General features: G+C 38.5%; 1 protein-coding gene across 1 annotated transcript in view; it reads right to left on the bottom strand.

The window, feature by feature from the left end:
* The window catches only part of EIF3H (eukaryotic translation initiation factor 3 subunit H), an 88,955-nt gene that overhangs the window by 10,828 nt on the left and 53,245 nt on the right, over positions 1 to 24,882 (bottom strand). Inside the window, exons 3-5 of the mRNA XM_082318704.1 lie at positions 7,681 to 7,848; positions 6,084 to 6,183; positions 4,515 to 4,664 (exon numbers count right to left, since the gene is read on the bottom strand). Coding sequence (XP_082174830.1) covers positions 4,515 to 4,664; positions 6,084 to 6,183; positions 7,681 to 7,848 — 418 coding nt within the window. The remainder of the gene's footprint in view (positions 1 to 4,514; positions 4,665 to 6,083; positions 6,184 to 7,680; positions 7,849 to 24,882) is intronic.

Genomic DNA, 24,882 nt, shown 5'->3' with positions numbered 1-24,882 from the left:
AGTGGCAGCCTGACTTTTTCCACCAGACTATTCCACAAAGCTATTTGTACAGCCATATTCTGAAACAGATGAGGGAATAAAAATCTTTGAGGGTGGGAGGGGTGCAGAGATGAAATGGGGGTAGTGGGGAGGAATGATGCAAGCAGCTGGGGCTGGAACCTCAAACTGGCTCTGCTTCTGTAAGATTCATAACGGGGAACTACACATGAAGCCCACATTTACTTCAGCATCTTTAATCAGGACAGGACTCCAGACACACACTCGCTAAAGGTCTCAAACACCCAAAATGGAGCCTTTGGAGTCAGACACCAAAGCTCCAAAGAGAGGCAGCAATTCGCATCATTCTCAGCTCATGTCCTGCTCACTAGTTTTAACTGTCTCTACACACAGCTCGTGGGCCTCTGCTTGCACTTTTGGAGAAGCCCGTCTGCCTGCGCTGCCCCAGGAGGGAGCAGAGGCACCCAGCCTCCAAGATCTGAATCACTGTGCTGTGCCCAGGCACCTCATTTTTGTGTATAACAATTCTGAAGCTGGAGGTGTCCAAAAAAGACAGCCCCCTAAACTTGCCTACCATCCCTATAAATGGATCCCCTCACTTCATTTCATTTTGCTTGCAGCCTGGCTAAGGAAGACGAGAAAAGGAAGCAGTAAAAGCAAGCATAAGAAAATGCTGTATCTGCTGCCCCGTTTCTCCACTTTCCATCAGCTCTGCTGAGGCCCCTCTCAGAGTCACTGTTTTTTGGGAAAGGTGCCACCCTACACAGCATTCCTCCTCCTGGTGGGAACAGCTTTGGGTGGATTAGAGAGGCACTGCTGGGCAAAGCACATCTTTTTCATTAAATATCTCTAAGGAACGTTCCCACTGCTTAGCAGAACTTGTTTACATCTCAGCATTTCAGACCAAGTTCAACCTGTGCTCTTTTTAAGAGGATTTTGTTTGAATGAGATATGTAAGTCAGGAGTCTTGAGCTCCATTCCCTTTTCTACTCTGACTTTGATGTGTGCCTTTGGGCAACACATTTACCCTCTCTGTGTCAGCTTCCCCCATCTGCAAATTAGAGATTTTCATAATTATCTTAATAATCCGTTGAGCACACTGAGATTTCTGAATAAGCAGTACAATGTATAAAGGTTAATATTGTTTTCAAGAGCCAGAGTAACCCTCCTTATGTCACTTTTGCAAAAATACTGCATCTGATGTTTGAAAAAATATATCTGCCAAGTAGACGTTACTGCAGTAAATGTTCAGCACATGTTTGCTTCTACTGACGCACACTATTAGAAAAATTGCTTGAGACAAATTGAGATATTATAGAACAACCCTATTATGAAGCTAAACCACAAAAAAGCTTTTTTTAATTTAAACTAGATCATCAATAGAATAGGGAAGAGATGGATGAGAATGGGAAAGTTGGTTGTAATTATTTCTCTGAAGATCTGGAACATTATCTGACAGGATTTTAATTCTTGAGTCTCTATCAAAAGACTGGCAGTACTCCAAGGTCTTCAAGACATTTTGGTCCTTAAGGGTAGCAGGAGGATAACAGTTTGAGCAAAAGGCCTTTACTTGCTATTACTTGCTAGCCTTGTGCTATTCTGCCTTCAACTTCTTTCCCTAGAATATTCCAGTCAATTCAGATTTCACAAGAGAAACACAAATTTATGCCCAAAAAAGTAAACTACTCTATACAATCATCACAAATGTACTTCAAAAGGAGAAAGGTATTAAGGCGCAAAGTACCTCAAGCAGGTACAGCTTCAAACTCAGACAAGGTGGGTGGCTGAACATGTGAGAATCTTGATGAAACAAACTCTCCAGAGGAGAGTTACTATGGGTAAATAATTTCATTGCCAAAATCACTGCTTCAGAAGAGTAAAAAAGGTTCAGGGATGCTCCCAAAGGAAAACCCCCCTCCCCCCCCAAAACACTCCCCACCCCCCAAAAAAGTAGACTTGAAGTTACTGCCAACTAATTCTACAATAGTAAAGTTAAGTGAGGAGGATATGCACCAAAACTAGAAGTTGATACTTGAGATGTTTTAGCCACAACTATTCAAAGACAAAAATAAGGAAATGCAAAATGAAAGTAAAACTCCAGAATAGTGTGGGTTTGAACTCCCCTACTTCAGGCAATATATTCTTTGACAGAGTAATCTTAGTTGTTGAGTTCAAGTAAAAACTAGTTAAATACTTCAGCAGGCAGTATAAGTCACCCTACCTTGAATAAATGAGCATCAAAATGTTTTAATTTGCCAGCTGAGTTATACCAATGTAAGATATCACTGAACGTAACCTGCCTCGTAACTAAAAACGGCTATCAAATATTTAAAAAAAAAAAAAAAAAAAAAGACGTAAAAAGCCCTGCAAATAAACCCATTGGGGTAATTTCCAACACTTTACTCTGCTTCAAACAAAACTAAGCACCTTAAGTTCCTCAAATAGACCAGGTGAGCCAGAAGAATGCTGCCAGGAAAGTCAGTTCAGGAGACATTAATTCAGAAATACCTCTGAAAACTGTTGAATCTGTTGAATTAATTCCCCATTAGTGGGAAATTCTAGACTTCAATAAGCTCAAGAAATTGCTGCCAGTATATAGGATAGTAACTGTGTAAGTTCAAAGAAACACACTTAATTGAAAAGGCACTTTTAACCAGGTTTATCAAGAATCCAGTTCCACCTGTGTCACTATCAAGAACAGCACTGCACTGCTCCAAGAAAACACCCACTGAAAAGGAACTTAGTGAATCAAAGACAAAAGTTCTCTTTTTTTCCTGTTGTGAAGGATTCCTAAACACAAACAATGGAGTTTCCTTTTTCTTTTGGGCTCATTTTTTTCTTGTTCTCATCTCATTTACTGATGTGAGGACCAACAAAAATGCCTGTCTTGCACCAGACTATTAACACCATCATTCCAGAAAGGAAATTAATTTGTACAGTTCTTATCTTTTATCTTGAGTCAGGGCAATGGTATGGAACAGTTACTACGTAAGATGTAAAAGCTGATGAAAAACTTCAACTGTGATTTGTGATCTGTTCAAATTAATTTCCATTTCCAGAATTGTATCGCATGACTGGCAGCAGCCTCCGCGAGGATCCAGCGTGCTGGGTAATCCCAACCCTTTTTATAGGAGCAAACCCACAGAAACAATCAAGGACAATGCTGTTAGGTCACCTGGAAACTTGCTGTATCCTCAGCACAGTCCTCTTTTTCACAGTAAAGTGGTAGAACTCATGAGGAATCACTGTCATCTCCTACATCCAGTGCCCACCCTCGCCTCAGATGGTAAAAGCTTTGACCAAGGAAAGAGCCTGACAGAAAGCCTGCAAAGTCAAGCAGACTGAACATCTCGGCAAAAATCCTTCACTTTGTTAATTCCAAGGTGCAAAGTCGTAACTTTACTGGACAAAATTATTGACTAAGTATCTCTTGCAACATTTGTAAATTCCCTGGCAGAGTTCAACCCTATATCTGTTCTCTCTTGACCAATTTCTCTAAAAGCTATCAGATCCCTCAATACATCCACATAAGCTCAAGAAAACAGAGTGGAAAATTTCTGCTAACTCAAGCAACATATGGACCACTAGCAATAGGGATCCATTAACGACAGCCTTACATGATGGGGGGGAGAGCGGAAAAAAAGGAAAAAGAAAAGAGGCCGCTAGTATTCAGCTAACTTGGTTGTCAGAGGGGATCAGAATCTTGGCGGACAGTATCTTGACGTAAAAAGAAAGTGTTACACCCCAAAAACCTATTAGTGAATACATCCCAGTTTCTACATGCAGCAAGATTCTGCATCATTTTGTGTATCTGGTTATTTTGGTCAGCCCAATAATAATCCAATTAACTGTACTGTCTTGTGTAAGATTTAAGCACCACCAAATTTCTGATCATACTGCTAGAGGTCATGCCTACTTTGTTATCATAAATGTATTTTCAGGGCAGAGTGCTACAAGAACGAAAAGTTATTCTTAGATGAAGTTCTAAGAAGATCATTCTAGAAACTCTTAAACAATTTCTGACATCATGAATGCTGGCTGTCCTGACAATCAGTCTGAGCATTTTTGCCAGTTTCTCAGATAGAGGCTTTATTATTTTATTTCATTTGCAAATGTATCCTGCTACCAAAGTAGAACAAATGTGATTTATTTTTTATTAAAATAATTTATAGAATTGCTTAAGGAATATTTAACAAAACAAATTGTTATTTTTGGATCTATTTGTCTGAACGCCAGTATTTTCTTGAAGAAATACACACTACTGAAAAGATTATATGCTTCAAACAGTACAGATATACGCGTATTACAGATTGAATTTAGTCCTTGAATCTAATGCTATAGTTTTACCATGCAGTTTTTCCTTCAGCAAAAGAACATGAAGGGTGAAGTCTTAACCCCATTAAAAGTCAAGGCAAAGCTTCCATGGACTGTAATGAGACTGGGATTTCACCCAAGGTGTTAAACTGTGGTTTGGGAAAGCGAATAAAAATACATCCATTATTGTAACAAGTACTTACCTGCTAGCCAGACTGAGCAATTCATGTCTATCGGCTACTGCGGATTTCTTTTCCAGTTCCCACAACATCACATTGATCAGGTACGAATTCTTAATTACAATGGGTACTTCTTCAAACATGTTTTCATAAGCAATATTTGCTTTTTTCAAGCTGTGAAAAAAGTTAAAAAAATGTTTATTAATATAACCAGTAACTCTCTTATTCTTTTTGTTGAATTGTTGCTCCAACAACAATTGGCAATTTTGTGAAAACTCTTGATTTTCATAGTTCCACTATCAAACAAGAGTCAAGTTTTGGTAAGAGAGCATTTGCATGGCAAAACCTCACGTTTACAAAGACTAGGAAAAGCTGCTCTAGGAAAAACTCTCAGAAGTCAAGCAGCCGCTTTGCTTGCTAATACATTACTTACATGAAAAAGCCTCCAGCAAAAGACTGTACTGACAGGATTAACTCTGCCCCTTCCAAAAAATTTTACTGATTTCCCTGCCATCGGGGTTTCTTAAATAGAATTGAATGGTTAGTTACCACATGACACTGAAATACCTTTAAAATCATAACTACTACAATGAAAAACAATTTCCCCAATAGCTGAACAATTAAAATTTTTACTGGCCAAAAATTAGATTGACAAAATAGTGTGTGTGTTGGAATAACTAAATTCCATGGTGGATATTAAAATATAAATTTCAAGTGTATATTTTTGTTTTACAATATACATATAAACACTATTGTTATTGCTTTGTAATAAAGTAGACAGTAATACCTTTCATAAAATCTGGAAATAAAGGCATGATTTTAAGTTTCTGTGGAAACATATCTAACTTCTTTGTATGCATATTGGATTTTGGAATAAAAACACTTGCTTTTTGCCTCCCCCACCCCCTTTTTTTTTTGACTAAGCACAGATTTGTTTGTTCATCATGGAAATGTTATGTTTAGACACCAAGCAATGAAATTTCTCCGATTTTCCTCAGCGAAGAAAGTTTAACAAGTGCTTGTGCTTTTGCCCTTGAATACCAAGTTGTTTGAGGAAAAAGATGACAGCTAAGGCCTACATCTATTGCAAGCAGCTAATCTTTTGAAACGGAGTAATTATCCTACTTTACTCCAGAAGATTGTGTCCACACAGGGGAGTTAATTTGGAATAAATACAGAAGAATAGCTATTCCAGAATACCTGTTCAATTTTCCTTCTGGAAAAAAGAAGCTTAAAGACAGACCAGCTATTTCCCGTTCTCCATTTTTTTTTTTTTTTTATATTATATTTTTGACTCTGTTCCCAGATACAGCTATCTTCACCATGGTCCTTGCAGCCAGCCTGCTGCCCATCTCCAAAATCAGTTCAGGTTCCCCCACTTCAGCCCTTATTTAGGTGCCCAAAGACAGACTTTCATGCCTTCTCAGCCCACTGTATCAGTGCACGTCTATCGCTACTCATATATAACCAGTTTCCCCAGCACACACTACTACATGAGATTTTAAAGTACAGTATTTCATCATCCCATGTACCCTTCTGCCTCCCAAAGAATCCAGCAAAACCTATGAGAAAACATTCTTTTAAGTTACTTACGCTTCTGGAGAGAAGTCTTTTTCTTTGCAAACTTCCATCAGTTTGGGAGTCAGCCTATATGCCTTTAGTGACAAAGACCCTTGGGCAGTCTTAATGGGATCTATAATTAAAAATGGAGGAAGTGTATTATTACTAATGCCAGATTGCCTTTTTTTTTTTTTTTAATATCTGAATGACAAAACAGGAGGAAAATAACTAAGTAGTCATATTAAAAAAAATTAAGACAACCAACACAGAAAAGACACTTTATGGAAGTAAGCCTATTGTACTGAAATGTAAAAATCCAACTATACACAGTGAAGCAAATTAATAAACTTAACTTGGAGAACATGGGGGGATCTAGACCCATTCTACTCACATTATTTCTCCATTAAAGGTTTAATTCACATTTTCTTTTCTTTTGTATGAACTATCCACAGAACTTATGTAAGAGCTACCTCATTTAAATAAAGATTTTTCCCTCCAGTCATTATGCAGTAAATTAAAATATTCCTTAAACTACATTTTATACAAAGAAATTGTAATTTTAGAGTAGCAATAAGCTAATTCAGATCAAGTTGCCCTGCTGCTTCGTGCATAATAATGTAACTGGTATATAAAAACATTAGTTTTGCCTTGACATACTCTGCTGAATTTAGGGGGAAATTTTCTAAACACACTGCTACATTCCTAGGACAAAGAAGCTTAACACTTGCAGCATGATAACGGCTGAAGCATGCCAACATGAGAATAAAAGCTGTGTTAACATTCATGTTGTCTGAAACTTAACACAGTAAAACTTTTACCAATCGGTGATAAAATGAAAACCAAAATAGACTGAAACAAGTGGAAAATTCATCAAGGTCTGATGATGCAATGTTTCCAGCCAATATAAGTATACTTTAACAACTTGTTCTTTACTGTAATCCAATTGTTAACATACTGAAACAATTTTGGGGCAGCTCATAAGATTGATCGTATTCATTAGTATTTTTTCTGACAGATACTCAGGACGTTACATTTACTTCTCAGCTGGAAACTATATGCAAGTCTGCCAGATATGGCAAACTGTGAGTGTTTGGGGAGGGGGAGGCTATAAAGCTGTTAAATTGCCTACGGTTCTGATACAGCACAGAACATCTGGTCTGGAGAGCTTGAGGAAACACCATTAAATAGGCAGAAAAGAAAAAAATCTTTGTGCTAAGAAACAGTCCAGGTTTTGTATGCTTCTGTCAGAGGTATAAAAAAAACTTGGCAATTCGTGCGATGATTGGTCAGTCACGTACAGAGCCAGACACGCTAGCAAGCGGGGTTTGTTAGACATCTGGTCGGGTTCCACCAGCCCCTTCGACGAGGGAGGGGAGATGAAGGAATAAAAATGAAGCAGCTACTCCAGCATTCCAAAACGTACACATCAGGGCTCTGATAGCAAGAAAAATAAACAGAAAGAAGGAAACCCTGTCTAGACTTAGCTGCTGCTGAGGCTGCCGTAGACACAGGGTTGGTATTTACTCGAAAAGGCCTGCCAGGCTACTCTTACAGGCAAAAGACAGAATACAAAAATAGTAGTAATAATATTAAGAGGGGAAAAGAATAATAAAGGAAACCTCATACTAACCGTAAATGAGAACTACAGACTCCTCAATTGCGTGCTGGTAACTGAACTGGGAGTCCAGGAGGGCACGAGTGACAAAAGAGCCATAGTATGTGGACTGGTACCAGCCAACGTGAAGATGATCAATGTTTACGTGGCGAAGGCTTCGCATCATTTCCATCTGGTATTGAACTAGATTAAATAAAAAGTATGGTTAAAAAGTAACCTTACACAATCTGCACTATTTAGAGAGAGAGCTTGATATTAAATGAGTAACTTGTATTTTATTTTATTTTCATTTTTGCAACTGCATAGAAGTTTGTTTATTCAGTGCTGGACTTTCTTCATTAAAATCCAGAGCTTCCTCAGAGAATGAGAGTAAGGCTAGCCTAAGTAAGCAGACTTTTTTCAGCTGCAGTTAATTGCTAAAGTGATCAACAAACTGTTACACGTCATTTACAGTGTGTATTACCTTGCTCATTCATAAAAAAAATTTCTGATACTGGGTTTCATTAAGCAGTAGCATTTTACCATCTAGTAACAAAGAAATATTGTGATTTAAGTTGTAATACTGTCCAGAATTAGATAAGTTTTTGGAATCAAAAGGAGAATTATTTAATGAGTATATGAAATAGAAGACAAACTATTTATGTCTTTGTCACAACATACTACATTTTCAGTATTAGAGTGTGGGGGACCAGCCATAGCTGTCAGATAGTTTTGATTGCATTTATCTTCAATTTTTCAACACTGTTTCTTCTTTTTGGATGTACATAAATGCATGTATATTATACATAATATACACACATATTTATATACAGTAAGTTACCTTAGACAGTAGAGAACATTTTTTGTCAGGCTTTTTACAACAACAGCTGTAATGTTTCATTGTACCAACGCATAAATTCTGTTTCTACTAAATGCTTCATTCAAACAGATTGCCTTGATGGAACAGAATTCTATTCAGGAATGTTTAACATAATCCCATCGAGCAGATCAACACACCTTATCACTTATCAGACCTTTTAAACAGACAGACACCGTGCCTGCTGGTTAAATTTCAGGAAACAGATTTCAGTGTAATTATCAGATGAACCAACACTCACAGCCCACTGATAGGAGAACAAATGCAACACCACTACACAATCCTTAAGTTTTGTCTGCAGCTGCAAAATTTACAAAGATAAAAACCAACCCCCTCCTATGCATTCATTTTTGTTAATTTTTTTCAAGGCTGCTTCTTGCGCAGATGAAAATATGATATTCGTTATAAAAGAAAGCAACATAAATTAATTAGAGGACAGAATGTGCTATGTTTTCAGACCCCACTTCATATCCTTTCAAGAGAAAAAAAAATCCAACCATATTCTTTAAAGATACGAGGAGATGTTTTTCAAGATTGGACAAATATTTTTCCAACTTATCACCCTTACAGCACAAACTACATTCTGCAGTCTGCTGGCCCTTTCCATTAAATTGCCATCTTACTGACTGTATTTTGAAAGTAATCTACAGACACTTATATAAACCCTTGCAGACTTTTTCCATCAGCATATGTTGGTGCTTGCATTCTGTTTCATAATATCTTAATAGAAATGACTTGCAATTTGTGTTTCATCCAGGACACCATGATAATACAGTACCCCAAAACTAATAGAGCAAAACCATCCAGGCTACAGTCTGAAATCTCATAATACACTGTAAGAAAAGAAAAGGCCTGCACCATTGGGCTGTCTCTAAACCAAGGCAAATCTAAAGATGCCACTACACTCTCCAGGACAGCCAGCCAGTAGACCTGATCAAGCAGCTACTTTAAAGTCCGTATGAAAACCTTCCTCCTTGCCAGATCAAAAGAAATTTTAATCCTGCTTTCATTGCACAACCTCCAGAAACAGTGTCCAGTTTCAAGCATACTCCTTACACACTCCTTAAAGCCCCGATGCTTTAGCAGGTAGCATCTCAACGTTCCTCACAAAAGCAAAGCTAAGATCTAGCTTGTCAAAGAAGCCCGGTCCTTAAACTTAAAGGCTTTTTGGGGGGAAGATGTTAAGTTCCTAAATTTTACATTGAAAACATAAAGAACACAGACCTCCCTCAGAACAAACTAAAAGACTCCTGCTGTGACCATGATTTTGAATTGAAAAAGCATATGATCCATTTATTAAATGTAGCTAGAATAAACTATTTTGGTTAAAAGCAGCTTTTCAAAGATATATCTGTGTGGAAAGCAAGTAAGATTTGCTTTTGACATGACGTCCTACAACATGCTAAAACATGAAATTATGATTAGATCCTTTCTAGCCAAATGAAGTCATGAAAAGGAAAAACTAGAAAGGGATTTTCAAAAGCAGCTGAAAGAGAGAAAACATTTTTTGAGAATGAAATTAATGTGGATTTTTAGATAGCTGAGCTAGACTGCTCCTTGCAGTGGCAATTCTCTTGTAATTGAGAACATTGTCAAAGTAGAGGTGTCATGTAACGATGGGAAAAAGATACTTATATATAGATTCCTATGAAATCATGTGATTGACCCATTCAGAGAATTTCTCCCTTAAGAGGTGGAATGTTAAAGAGTGGGAATACCCTAAGAAAACATCCACATCTTTTACAAACTCGGATAAAGGTCTATCATGCTCTTAAAAGTGTTCATCTGAGAGGTAACGGGTAACCAACTTCCAAGACAACTTCTTTTCTTAAACATGGTATAACCAGCAATATGTAACTGAACATAAGTGTAAACCATGTCGTCTAGAAGAAAAAGGACTCACTGAAAACCATCCAGATTTCAAGTCAGCAATTCCTCCTCTCATGACTGTTAGCAGTTAGATGATAATGAAGGCAATAGTGGAAAAATCTCAAAGAACCAATAAAGCATCAATAGCTAACATCTCTGCCTTGGGAAAACAACTGCAGAAATTAAAACATGATGCAGTCCCCACCAGGGAGAAATGGAAACTCTTTTAACCAAACATATATATTTTATAACATGTATTAGTAGCTAAATAGCTCCAACAAGCTGCCAACTTGCACAAATGGATAACAGCCCCCAAGTTGCTTTTGTTGATATTGTTACCACTGTTTCTTTACATCTTTTGCCCAGTCTATAGAACATCATCTTTCTACCTTGAAGTTTAGCACACACTAGGCAAGAGCTCTCTCCTTCTACCCAGTCCTCAATCTGCTAGGACTTGGGACGGTCATGCACTTCTAGCGATGTTTCAAGTCACAGTTCCTCCCAAGCCATGCTCCAAAGGTGCGACTAAAAAGTGCCACTAAGTCTGAGAGTGCCCAGAACTCAGGTGAGCAAGGAAAAGGGCAGGGGAGCAGCCAGACCAGGATGCTTCCCCCCTCTCCCCCCCCATTTAAACAGCGTACCTATATTTTTAAGCAAATTATTTGTTCAGGAGTGCCCTTATGATGAGAAAAGCCAACCATCATGCTTGCACTTCTCAGTGTGCTTCTCACATTGAGAACACACAGCCTGTGTCTCCTGAGCCATCATGCATCTCCTGAGCACCTCTCTGGGGTAAATACTTTTTAACAGAAGATACTCTCTTTTGCTATTACTTAAAAACCCCTCCTGTCTCTAAAAGGACATATTTTTTGTTAGCTTGCAAACAATTGGGGGGGGGGGATTAGTGCAGCTAGAAAGTGTTAGTATAAATTTGTCTAAACTAGAAAAAGTGCAAAACTATACAGTATGGGTGTTTTGCTTGAACGTGACTGACTTGTGTGAATTTGTACTAACAAAATCCCTTGACTGAAAACAGTAAACCCTATCACAGTAGTTTGGTGGGTATTTTTTTACCCTGAATTCAACTACGTTTTAACAAACTTGTTGTAAAAGATTAAAGAAAAAGCTAAAATAAAGTAAACACTTTTTGCTTTTCTAAAAAGTACTGGCAACATTCGAAACTTTATCTGGGCTTTAACATATGGGAGGTATATACCCTACCTTATCAATAAGAAAATAGCATATGCAAAATTAAATAATAAATCAGAGACAAGGCCAAGAACTGAATACTAATGTGATGACCCCGGTCAACACTAGGACAACTCAGCCACCTTCTCTCAATACCTTAAAATATCCTTGGTCAATAACTTCACTACTTGAAAACCTAATTTAAGAATAGGTCAAATCAATGAAGGCACTGAAAAAAGGATAAAAAAGGTCCATCTGATGATTTTAAAATGCAAACAAATCTAAGACACCAGAGTTTACAAGTAACTGGCAAATTCACATCCTTCTTGAAATAACAGCTTATTTCTAAAATGCTTCCAAAACAAGCGTTCTTGTAGCAACCTGATCCATGATGCAAGTTTGTTTATCACCAAAACTGTGTTCTTTTTATTTCTTTATAAACAATTCATTAAAACCCAGCTCTCAGGAGGTCACATATCAATGTACGCATTGCCAAAATGTAGTCCCTAAATAGTTATCGTTACCATCAGATGAGATGTATTTCAGCCTGGCAACATTCAGACTGCTCGTAAATATTATGACATGTGAAACTCTGATCAAAGATGGCCTGAATGCAATACATTTGATGGCACCTCAGATGCTCAAGGCCTTAATTTCCAAAACATATTTCAAGTTGATATGCCTTTAGAAATCTGGTTTTAAGAGCAGCAACCAACATGTCTCCTAAAAAGCCAAGCCCCACCAAAGTGGAAGAATGTCGTACCCGGTATCACGTGCCGTAGACTGGACACAGGCAGCAGGACCAAAGGAGGTAACAACCAACTCTATGTTACGAACCACTAACATCTGCATAGCCTTCAGTCTGGATTTCACAATTAGTAACTGTTTGTCTTGACTCGCATTTCACACATTTGTCCTTAAACTATGAGCCCAAACAAGCAGAAGTTACAAATGTCTTCATGAGGACAGGTCACTGGTTCAAGAACAAGGCAGACCTTTACTGCTCCCGCACCCACAACAGCCTCCTCAGAAAGACTCTCTGGAGTATCTGAGGACGAAGACTGTTTCCTCGCAGAATCTTGGGCATCCAGAAGATGGACGAACTAGGTGTGTCACTAAAATTTAGTCAAGATTGGGCATACTTTCTAAGGGACACAAGGGTCCTTCAGAAGAAACAGCATCCAACCTCTACGCTAACACTGCTCTGAATTTAACTGGCAACATGAACATGGCAAATTTTGGTTATTCTGGCCAAACTATATTGAAAAACAGCTAAAATATTCCTTTTATAGCACCACTGCTAATGTGGATGGTATTTTTAAGGCAATAATTTGTCTCTTTTGAAGTGCTACCATGTGGTAGCATGCGTACTGAACAAGTGCTATACACTACATGGTACTTTTTAGCAGCACAAAAAATTCTGTTTTTTCTATACATATTAAGCTTTGCCAAACCACATGTATGCTTCAGACAGTATCTTCAATGACTAAAACAAGTTAGCAGATGCTAGTTCAAGGAACCAGCGTACGCATTTGAAAAGAAGGAAAATTCATTTATTTAATTTAATTAAGCACAGAGAATGATGGAGACAACAGATTAATTCGTTTCCCTCCACACACACAATCTCAATTAATTGTCTAAAAAACTATGAATCACAATGACTGCATCTATTGATAACAATTCCAATTGCAAAGATATAAATATAATTAGTACCACAACCAACTTCTTCTGGTTAAAAAATACAAATAAAAAGGATGGGCAAAGAAAAACAAGAATTCACAGTTAATCCCGGCAAAGGCAATGTTTTATCTGAAAAAGCCTTTAGATGCTGCTGAAATGTATTTCTTAAGCTTAACTGTGCAACACATATGCATGCACATATTTGCAGATTTTTATCTATATCCAACCCCCTACACACTTCTCCCAAGACAAATGCACAAGCTCAGTAACTCAACAATTCTCCTATTCAGGGAGAAAAAAAATTAAAAGTAAATATTGCCTTCCTCAATAATATTCATTTCCTCCTCTGAAATATCAAGTCAGTGTTACAAAACAGTACTCTATTTTATGCACTTTTGCTATACTGGGCTGAAAGCACCTGATCTCCTCTAAACTTGGAAGCTAAGCAGACCAGGGACTGTGAGTAGCTGGATGGGAAAAAATCACCTGAAAATAGGCAAAAGTCCAAGAGTCATAGTCAATCATAAGACCACAAAAACAAAAGTGAGTCAAAAGACTTAATTCAACTCCATTTTAATTGCTAAATTCAAGGATGAAAAAAAGGGCAGAACGTATTTGTCCAAAGTGGATTAAATTTTTCTTAAGGAATTGTTGTATTTTAGTAAGTTCGCAACTGTGGTGGAAAAAGTGCACACCATCTGAAATGTACGCTTTACAAATCTGCATTTTCTTTATAGACTATGGGATAAATTGAAAGCAAATCTGTAGCAATCACCTCCATCTATGCCACCGACGGTACCGCTCTAGTAAGAGCAAGCCCAACTCTCTTCCGTGAGTAGATGCTCATTACAGCAACTGAGGCTTTGCTAGTGTCTTAACGCTTTCTAAAGCAAAAAGTCCTTCATTTTATGAGAAAGGAAGGGAGAAACAGAAGAGGAAAAAAATCTAAAGTACCTATTCATTGTGTATGCTCAGTGAACTCATTAATTTTTAACCTTCATCACAATTCATTGTTAGTTTTACTACAGCACTGTGTGATATTGTGCTCTACAGAAAGAGCACGGGATACCCAGAGGAGGTATCACAATCAGTAGGTGAACAGTGAAAAGTAACAGGAACATAATAAAAATAAAACAACACGTTTGGAGTGCTTCTGTCTGGAGATACTTACCCAAGACGTAAGCATGTATCTCCAGACCGTCATTTATTAGCAGTTTAGACAGCAGTTCCCCATGCATAGTCTCCGCCAGAGTTGATGACGAGAGGCTTGGCGGCATGGGCAGAAGTAACTGTCCTGGAGTGTGGGGCAGCTCAGCAATGCAGGCAGTGACTGCCCATCACTACCTGTTGTTTTACAGAGGTGGCTCCAAGACACGGGCCAGCACAAGGACACACCTCCTACCAAAGCAGGGCAAGATAGGAAAGGGTAGCTCTGTCACTGGTGGGAATAAAGGAGGATGAGAACAAGTTTTCAGAGAAAAGGGGTAAAACAAGGGAATGGGGAGCACGGGGATGTGCGTGACGGGATAACGGGAAAGCAGCAAATGGAAGCACATCACTTCCTGCACATGTGCTGGCACTCGCCCAGTGTTTTCTGACAGCAAGCTTGGGGCTCTGGTCTAAGCACATAACCACTGAATTAGGAGGCAATCAAACCCATCAAGCTATCATAGCATTTTATTAACACAGGAGCAAACACTCAGATAAGCCTTTGGACAAACCAAATAAATCTCACTGACCACACAACTCTCTACACAACTCAAGGTAGCAGAAACTTGTGCTGTTTTTAAATAAAACACACCCAAGCCTCAAGAATATTCTAAAGAAGATGGGCAAGACTGTCAAGATAACTTGCAAAATTTTCTTCTAAGGTATGCAACATTATTCCAAAAGACAAAAGCATTATAGTAGTATCTCCCAGAAATATTAAAACACTTGAGTCTTCTAAGAACATTTTTTAATTCAGAAATCCATTTTAAACTAGCATCTTGAAATTAAAGTTGAAATCAAGCAATATAATTTCACTATTTTGTTGACGATGACCTTTAAGAAGCAATTGCCAGAAGAAAATGCAACATATCTTGAATGTTTTCTGCCATATATTTGGAGTAGTTTTCTTGTCATTTATATAGAAAGTTCCATCTTCACAGTATCTTACAAACACTCACCACTGAATCCTCAATCTCCTCCTATACAGCAGGTAAACATTATCCATATTTAAGCATCCATTTGGCTGACTACACTACTATTTTTATGTTGACTGAAGATGGATTTGATACAAGATTTAAATCTTTATCAAGAAAAAAAGTTTCAGTAAGCCTATATTATCATGACAGCAGTAAATTATACTACTAAAAATGCCATCTGGGCAACTTAATTCTTGTTTTCCTTGTAAAACAGCAAGAAGATGCTATCTCATTTCCTAATAAACATCAAACGCCTAATGAAAGCATCAAATGTTTTCTACTAGGAACGCATTCCCAGGAACTTCAGCACCTTGAAGCCTTTACTGATACAATTTTTGTCCAATGAGTATCATTCTAGCCACTAAAATGCAAAGTAGGATTAAAGGCACGAAAAGGAATCAGCATGGTCAAAAACCAACTGTATGTTGAAGTAACCTCATATCTGACTAAGCACTTCCTTTAAAAAAAAAAAAAAAATAATTTTAGTAAGATTTCCTGAAGTTTCTTTATTGGCCATTGATTTTTGCATGTTTACTCTAGTGAGGCTACACTAACAGGTAAAAGCTCTTTCTTTACAAAATATTACCAACATATCTACCTCAATGCTACAAGTTACAGAGCAATTAAGCACACAATAACACAAGAATGTGTGGTGAAAATCTAATTCCTTTCCTACATAAATGTCCATCAGATTAATGTATTTTTATGAAATTTTATAGTACGTAAATACTCAGAGAGGTTATTAAATTATCTGGAAAAAATTTGGAAATGTTTAAAGATTAATGAATTACACAGTCATTCTTACTTGCTTAATTTAACACAGACTTTCATATTCAACAATTTGAAAGCAGAATGAAGACAGACACTGAAATGGAAACAACTTAGCAATCACTGCACTTTGAAAATCAGTAATGTCATACAGTATGCATCACAAGAAAGTCAGTCTCATTTTGTTAATAACTTGTCAGTAAGTGAAGAAAAACAATAATGACTTCACATAAGGGGTTTGGGGGCTTTTAAATCCCCCATCTCCCCTTGAAAAGCAGAAAAAGATTTTTCGTTTTTTGTAAAGCTTCAAAGTTTGGGTATCTTGTACCACTCTTAGTGTTTGCTTTGCAAAAATTCAAAGGCCAAGGGGAAGAAGAGGGACATCTTCAACAGCTTACTTAAGGCCAAAACACCCATCTTGTCTTACCAGATACAATGAAGGAACAGGTTTTCTGATGCCTTGGTATTAAATATCCACACGTCTGTTTTGCAGAATCTCTCACACCATTCTTAAGTTTCAAGCTCACAAAATGTGGTCCAAACACTGAAGCACACACAGCCCCCATACAACAATTTTCCTGAATTGTCCTTATAGTACATCAGGATTCATTAAAAGAAAAATCATCGCTACAGACTGTTTCTATAGTTGAAAGTTACACAAACTATTTGTTTTCTGTGACCTCCATCAGCCCATCATGTGGGGATAACACTGTTAAACATTTGGCAGTGAGAATCCGTCAAGAAAAATTCTAATTTTTGGCAAAACAGAAGGACAACACAGTAGCTACCCCCATAAACACGTCTTTTGCATCAAAATTACACAAGTATCTAGCTTTAAAATGTGTTAAGTGCACTTGGAAAAAAAAAAAGACAAGCGTGTCTTCAGCCTCAGGCTTACAGCTTCTTCCATTGGGGGCCTACTTGTGCAGAGCAAGATCTCCCCATGCGCCAGTGTCATGGTTTAACCCCAGCCAGCAACTAAGCACCACACAGCCGCTCGCTCACTCCCCGCCAGTGGGGTGGGGGAGAGGATTGGAAGGGTGAAAGTCAGAAAACTCGTGAGTTGAGATAAGAACAGTTTAATAATTGAAGTAAAATGAAATAGAATGGTGGTGGTGGTGGTGGTGATGGTGGTGGTAGTAGTAGTAGTAATAATAATAATAATAATAATAATAATATACAATAATAATATACAATAATAATATACAATAATAATATACAATAATAATATACAATAATAATATACAATAATAATATACAAAGCAAGTGATACACGACACAATTGCTCACCACCCACTGACAGATGCCCAGCCCGTTCCCGAGTAGCGATCGCTCCCCCCCCCCGGCCAACTCGCCCCAGTTTATATAGCCAGTTTATATAGTGAGCATGACATCATATGGTATGGAATAGCCCTTTGGCCAGTCTGGGTCAGCTGTCCTGGCTGTGCTCCCTCCCAGCTTCTTGTGCACCGGGCAGAGCATGGGAAGCTGAAAAGTCCTTGACTGGTGTAAGCACTACTTAGCAACAACTAAAACATCAGTGTTATCAACATTATTCTCATACTAAATCCAAAACACAGCACTATACCAGCTACTAAGAAGAAAATTAACTCTATCCCAGCTGAAACCAGGACAGCCAGGAAGGCTTGAAGCAGCTAACATCTACTGCTCCTTTAAGGAAGAAAGGACGACTCCACACAACCCCCAAAATTCACATTAGTTTTACGAAGTCTACCAGTTTTATCTAGCCCAGGTGCTGTTACTCACTGATCAAACAGCACTAAAATGCTGTATTAACTTTCTTTTCAGTAAGAATAGCACTTAACTCTCACCCCTCATTTAAAGCAATAACTAGGAGCTTTGTATAATACCTAGATGAACACAATGTCACACGGACATTTCAGCATACCTCTTTACAACACTCTTAAAACACGACCTGACACCTCTCCGTAACACATCCCATTGAGCAGGTAGCCATTTAACTGTCCATGACACAAAGAAAGACTGAGACATCCCATCCAACTAGCTTAGAGAGCAATGATTAAACCATATGAAAGCTCCAACCAAGGGTAGCTTCATTTGGATCTCTGCCGCACTACCATTTAAGTGCACTCCTCATTGCTATCAGCCAAGTCCTCAAGGCATGAGCAACATAACTAATTCACACAAGGAACGAGTAAGTCAGAATCCAGGCGAAGTCCTACCCAATAGACAGATGAGAAAACATCTCTCCACTACGAGACACGGGGTCAGCTCAAATGCTTTGCCAAGCATTGACTTTCAGATGAAATGAATCAAGTCCTCCTGCTTGCAGCCCCCGCCACAATAAAAATCTTTGCCCTTCTTTAGCTTGCAGACAGAAAGATTGGAGATCGACGGGCTCCTTGCTGGTTTAGTTCTCGAGCTACAGATCCAACCATTACGCAGCAGACAGACATATTCAACATCACTTATTATCACTGGGCAACTCTTTAGAAGAGGGAAAAATCAAATTTCATTATGCTAGTACTGACACAAGAAAAATCTTAACATGCAGGTTTCTGAAAGGATAACTAAACAACCCCTCCACCTAAACATTTCTATAGATGAAGTGAAAGGCTTGTGTTGCACATGTGGAGGCTGTGAATCCATACTTAGCTGATGCCTAGTGAGAGCCAGAACAGAGTGTCTGAAATAATTAGGGCTTTTTTTCAATATATTAAAATATTATAAGGGATACACATTATACTAGCATTTTATTGTAGCATGTTAGTTACCAAGAGCTGTTCTCAGTTCTCTCTTAGGATAGTTTAGAGTTTGTGAAACAACATGAAGGAAACTGATTATAGGGGGGCTCAAGAGTAGAAGACCCCGATTAACATTTTCTAGGGAGCCTGAAGAACAATATTCAATTTTGGAGGAAGAGTAGGAGCAGTGGTTCAAACCTTGTGAAAGGATTTGCCTGCAAGACTCCTGAATTATTGCAATTAGATGACAAGACATTTTCACATCTCATGAAAACCTATGCCTTTTTATTAAGTCCTCCCTGCCAATGGCCATGGCACAATCGTTTTGGAAGCTGCTGGCTGCACCAAGAAACAGCAAGTTAAATCAAATGCCAATAGAGGCAGCCCCTTCCTGCATGTGAAAACCAGCCTCCTTTGATTCCTGAAGCCAAATAATATTATGTAAATGTCAACATGACAGGCAATAGCATTAGCAGGGTACTGGAGATGCAAAAAGTTATTTAGTGGCCATGGATGCTGGCAGGCAGCAAGAGCTTACAGTGATGAGAGACAGGACATTCTGACCAGAAAATAGTCATCCAGAACTGATGGCATCCAAATTTTCAACACATCTCATCCCATACAGCTAAGCACCAATGTTAGAAGAAAAACTATGTGTTAAGAATTTTGGAGCTAATCAAATGAGGAAGTATGTTATGCTTCAGTAGGTGAATCCTTGGTTTTAAGCCAATTCCAACAAGAACATCACTACTATATCATTGTACTGTTTCTTTACATGACTGCTGCCACAACAGCTATCGATTAAGTGGCATGTGCAACATCTAATTAGTGAAACAGTATTAAGGTACTTAACATTTTAAAAGCATACGGTTTCAGGCATAACAGTACATATTTGTAAATAACTCCAATTCAGTGCTTTAACACAGGGTTAGCAACTTACAACACAGGTGCCCTGGAAAGCCAGCAGGGAGAGTTTGCAAAGGCTCACTGGCAGCAGCTACACCATTTTGACACAAGAACCATGAAAGTCATTTTTTTTTAAACAGTTCCCCTTACCTTTCTACCAGAATGCTCACTCATCAATCTGGGGAAGAAAAATGCAACTTAGCATGCCACGCTTCGGGGGGGAGGGGGAGGACAACACACCACCTTGTTTCAACACACAAGAATCTACTGAAGTACCTAAACAAGCATTGTTTAGTCTTCAGAGGCTTTCCACGCAGATGTGAAGAAAGTAAAACCTAGTACAACTAAATGACATTTCAACTGGCCAAGACAGATGCAGTCCAATTGTGCTGCTGCATTAACATTCTCCAAATCCCCAAACTATTTCTATATCAGACTTCCAACTTTGTCTTGGACAACCTGAATAGCTAGCTATTGCAGGTCCCATTTTCTTCCCAGGGAAATCAGATTTCTCCTCATCACTTACTGCTTCCTTGTTTTCACTTATGTGTGTATGTATATGTACATATACACACACATAGAGGGGGCGGAAGGAAGGGGGGGAAGAGAGAGAATACACACATCCCCCCTGTATTTAAATATGTATTTAACCAAGAAGCAAGGTGGATACCATGGTAAATGTTAATGCACATGGCCATACTTTTATATACATGGAAAAAGGGTGTTATAAAGCAAGTTCAACAATAAGCAATGGAAAGGCAACTTCTCAGCAACAAACAAGGCACAGAAGCCTGACAGCATGTGTTTGTTCGCAGTATTACAAGGTTCACCTCTACCCACCCCCCGGGGGGGGGGGGGGGGGGGGGGGGGGGGGAAATCCAGCTTATGATTTCACACCACTGCCCAGATAATAACCCAGCAGTTAGGGAATTCAGACTAAGGTAACTCAAAACAGAAATCCCCATTTCGTAGTGCGCTAGTATTGCAATTAGGGGCTATAACACTGCAAGGTATCTATTGAATGGCATTATCATTGGTATTACTCAGTAGAGTTTCTAAAGCCCAGGCTAATGCTAGCAACACTTGTTGTTAGTATAACTTCTTCAGTGTGTCCTCAAAGAAACGATGAATTCAGGCCAGCTTCAAAAAGTCTGTTCCATATCACAGCAAGAGGAACAATAAAAACAGGAGTGGTTAGGTATTTGAGGTGAAAGACAGTCGTGCCTTCTCACAAGCAGTCTCTGGCATCTAACAACTTGAGATCATGCACTATGTTCACATGCAAAAGATATAAAATAATTTAAACACAACTAAAACCCTCAACAGTTTAAGAATATCAAATTTAGAATACAAACCTCGTGGCTTTTAGATCAAGCTACACAAGATAGAGTTAGGGTGAATTTCTCCCCTTTCTACGGCTTGTAACATCATATGGCAGGATTCTGCAAGCCAAAGCTAATATATTTCAGCAACATAGCACTTGAAACTTTTATATCTAAGTGTGGCTTGTTCTTTTAAAGTAGCCAAGAACTAAACTCACACCCTGTTTGAACAGGCAGAAAAAGCACTCTGTGCCAAGGAGGAAGTTATAAACTTAAAGTAGGTTTTGTACACGGGAAACAAGTTGGGAAGCAGGGGGACAGATCCACGGCAATCAATTCTCTAATAAGTAAGAGAAAAAGCAGTGTGATGTGCAGTACATCGGAGCTGGAGGCAGGAGGCTGCGGTTCCACTGCTTGCTCAGCTCAAGGACTCCCTGACGGGGGCTGGACGAGTCAATTCTTTCCATTCCTGCTTCTTCTCTGAAGATTATAAACTCTTGGGACACCATTTACTCTGAACGCAGCCCCAAAGCAAAACAGCTCCATTTGAGGAAAAGATGAATCATTGAATCACTTGGTGGTACCTATATTTCACTGACTGCCAAAATGCCTTCATAACTAAGTTATATTTACAAACCCAAATTATAGCTGGAGGAAAAAAGTTCATCAAGATTAATACTACCCAAACAGACTCCAGATAAAAGACACAGTGACAATGAGGCATGCAGGATCAGCAGCACAAAGTCCATCCGGAGGCCAGTCACTAGTGGTATGCCCCAGGGGTCACTACTGGGTCCAATACTCTTCTCTCTTTTTCATTTACGACCTGGGTGATGGACAGAGTGCACCCTCAGCAAGTTTGCAATGATACATAACTGGGAGGAGTGGTTGATACACCAGAGGTTTGTGCTGACATCCAGAGGGACTTCAACGGGCTGGAGAAATGGACTGACAGGAATCTCAAAGTTCAGCAAAAGGAAATGCGAAGTCCTGCCCCTGGGGAGGAGTAACCCCAGGCACCAACACATGCTGGGGCTGACTGGCTGGAAATAAACTCTGCGGAAAAGACCCTGGGGGTCCTGGTGGACACCAAGTTGACCATGAGCCGGCAACACACCCTTGCAGCAAAGGCGGCCAACAGCCTGCTGGGTGCATTAGGCAGAGCGCTACCAGTAGGTTGAGGGGCACTGGTGGGACACATCTAAGGTGCTGTGTCTTGTACTGGGCTCCCCAGTACAAGAGAGATGTGGACTTACTGGAGAGAGTTCAAGGACAGGCTATGAAGATGACTGGGGGCATCTGTCGTACAAGGAGAGGCTGAGAGAGCTGGGGCTGTTCAGCCTGGAGAAGGCTCAGGGGATCTTATCCACGTGCATAAACACTTAAGCAGGGAGGGGCAGGGATATCAAGAAGGAAGAACAAGACTCTTGTCAGTGGTGCCCAATGACAGGATGAGAGGTAATGGGCACAGGAAATTCAATTTAAACATAAGACAAAATACCTTTTTTTTTTTTTTAAGAAAAGCTGTGAGGATGGACAAACCCCAGATCAGGCTGTCCAGAGAAGCTGTGGAGCCTCCATCCTTGCAGATGATCAAAATCCAAATGTACGAAGCCCTAAGCAACGTGTTCTAGTTGACCTTGCTTTGAGCAGGCGGACTGGACCAGAAAACTCCAGACATCCGTTCTAACCTCAGCTATTCAGTGACTCTATGACTGGAAAAGATGGCCTAGTAAGTTAGAACATGGTAAAGAAACAAATAACTAAAAAAACACCAAACCTTAATTCAAGTCACACAAAATATTATTGTTTGATTTTTTTTTTTTTTTAAAGGGGCCAAGATCCCAGAAGTTCTGCTACATACTAAAGAAAAATTATGGTGATCTAAGTAATCCAAGTTTGGTTTGAGTAAAATACAGGCTTTTTTTTTTTTTTTAGAAACAAACAACCATAGTGTGAAATTTCATCAAAGGAGACTTTTTGTGTTTCAAAAGCAGTTATTTTCATTCTGCATTCATCTTTTGGTTAGTTATTGAAAATGTTAAAAGCAATTATGCAGAGCACTATATAGTTCTCAAAGGATTCAGCCTAAATACTTTTTCAAATGCAAACAAGACACTCGTCACAATAGGTACAAAATCTTTGGTTAACAGTCACAGACTATATTTATTTTAACCACTCACTGAATGTCAAAAACGCAACAGAAATGGTTTCAAAAAATTAACATGGGTAAGCCAGTCCGAAAATATTTTGTTTCACGAACTGTGCTTAGATTTGCGACTGCAGTTCAATATGGTAAGCAAACATGAAAATACAGAACTGTCAAAGGACAGAAAGGAAACAAAGCCAAGGACTGAATAACACTGAACTGCAGTCAAGAGGACTTGAAAGGAGAGGCCTAGAGAATTCCACCGAATAAACCCCAAAGATCAATTTCCTTCCACAACTAAAAACTGAATCACCCTGTCCGAGGGATCTTTTCTTGAGATTCACAATTATTACTGGAAATGCTGAGGCTTCTTCAACCAAAAAAGATTATTTTAAGCTGTAAACAAAGATAATAAATCGCATGAACTATTAATAAAGAAATATAAAAATAGACAATGAGCTTACATAAACAAACAAAACCTGCTCAGTTTAAGGGTTACATTATCTTTACAAGCAAGCTTAGTGTAAATCAAATTGGATCAATACATGAAATTATAAAGTATCTTGTTGAAATATAGTTTAAAAGAAAAATACATTTAATATGAGACATTACAATGCTTCTTCAGGTTATAAAAGGGTTCCTTTATCTCCAAATACCCATAACATGTTTAAAATACATTCCAAATTTTGATTTCTCACAGTGTTTGATATAAAAAACAAACCAGAAGGTTGCCCTAAAGATAAATGAAACATCTGGTGAAACATGTAATAAGCTTCAGGCTCACATCTGCTACTGAAGTTAGTATTCCCGCACTATAGCTACAAGCTCTATGCAAAGCTCTGTAAGAATAACTGAGAACAGGGAGGATTATAGGGAACACATTCCTCAACCTAAATTGATATTTCCTCTTCCATCTGAATCAACATTGTGCTTCCATATGTACGCATTAATGTCCAGCGCTAACCCTCAGTGGAAAGTAATTTCTAAAAGTAAAGTTATTTCATTTAAAACCTATCCTATTATTTTATATCATAAGGGGTTTTAGGTAGCTTTATGCATATGCAACCATTTATCTAGGCATATTTATATACACACATATACATGTATGTATATCTAGTTTTAACTAGATATACATACCTATAGTTTTCACTAGTCTTAGACCACAAGTAAACTTACAACAATTAATTCATCCATATGTCATTGCATTTGACAAAACTTATTTGTAAAAGAGTCGACAGTAAAAGGCATAGTTGCTGTAATTATATAAAAGTGAAGCCCCAAGTATTTTCAAGCAGTAACTGATAAAACTGAATGTAAGATATTTCCCAAAGAATAAACTATGTGTAACTCGCATTCCTGTTTCTATAAGGAGGTTGCTCAGTATTTATCTTTTTTTACCCATTCACTCCTAAACTTTCAATTTCTTCCATAAACAACGACAGCAAAATGTTTACATTTAATGCCAACATAAATTGCTTTGTATTTGTGACATTTTAAAAAGACCCTTTTGTGCCACGGAGAGTTTAGAAAAAGGCAGATATCTGCACAGCAGGGAAAAAACCCACTT

Source organism: Platalea leucorodia (assembly GCF_965183815.1).
Source record: "Platalea leucorodia genome assembly, chromosome: 1".
Taxonomy (NCBI): domain Eukaryota; kingdom Metazoa; phylum Chordata; class Aves; order Pelecaniformes; family Threskiornithidae; genus Platalea; species Platalea leucorodia.
The sequence above is the reverse complement of the archived record's forward strand: the minus strand, read 5'-3'. Positions and strand labels throughout refer to the sequence as shown.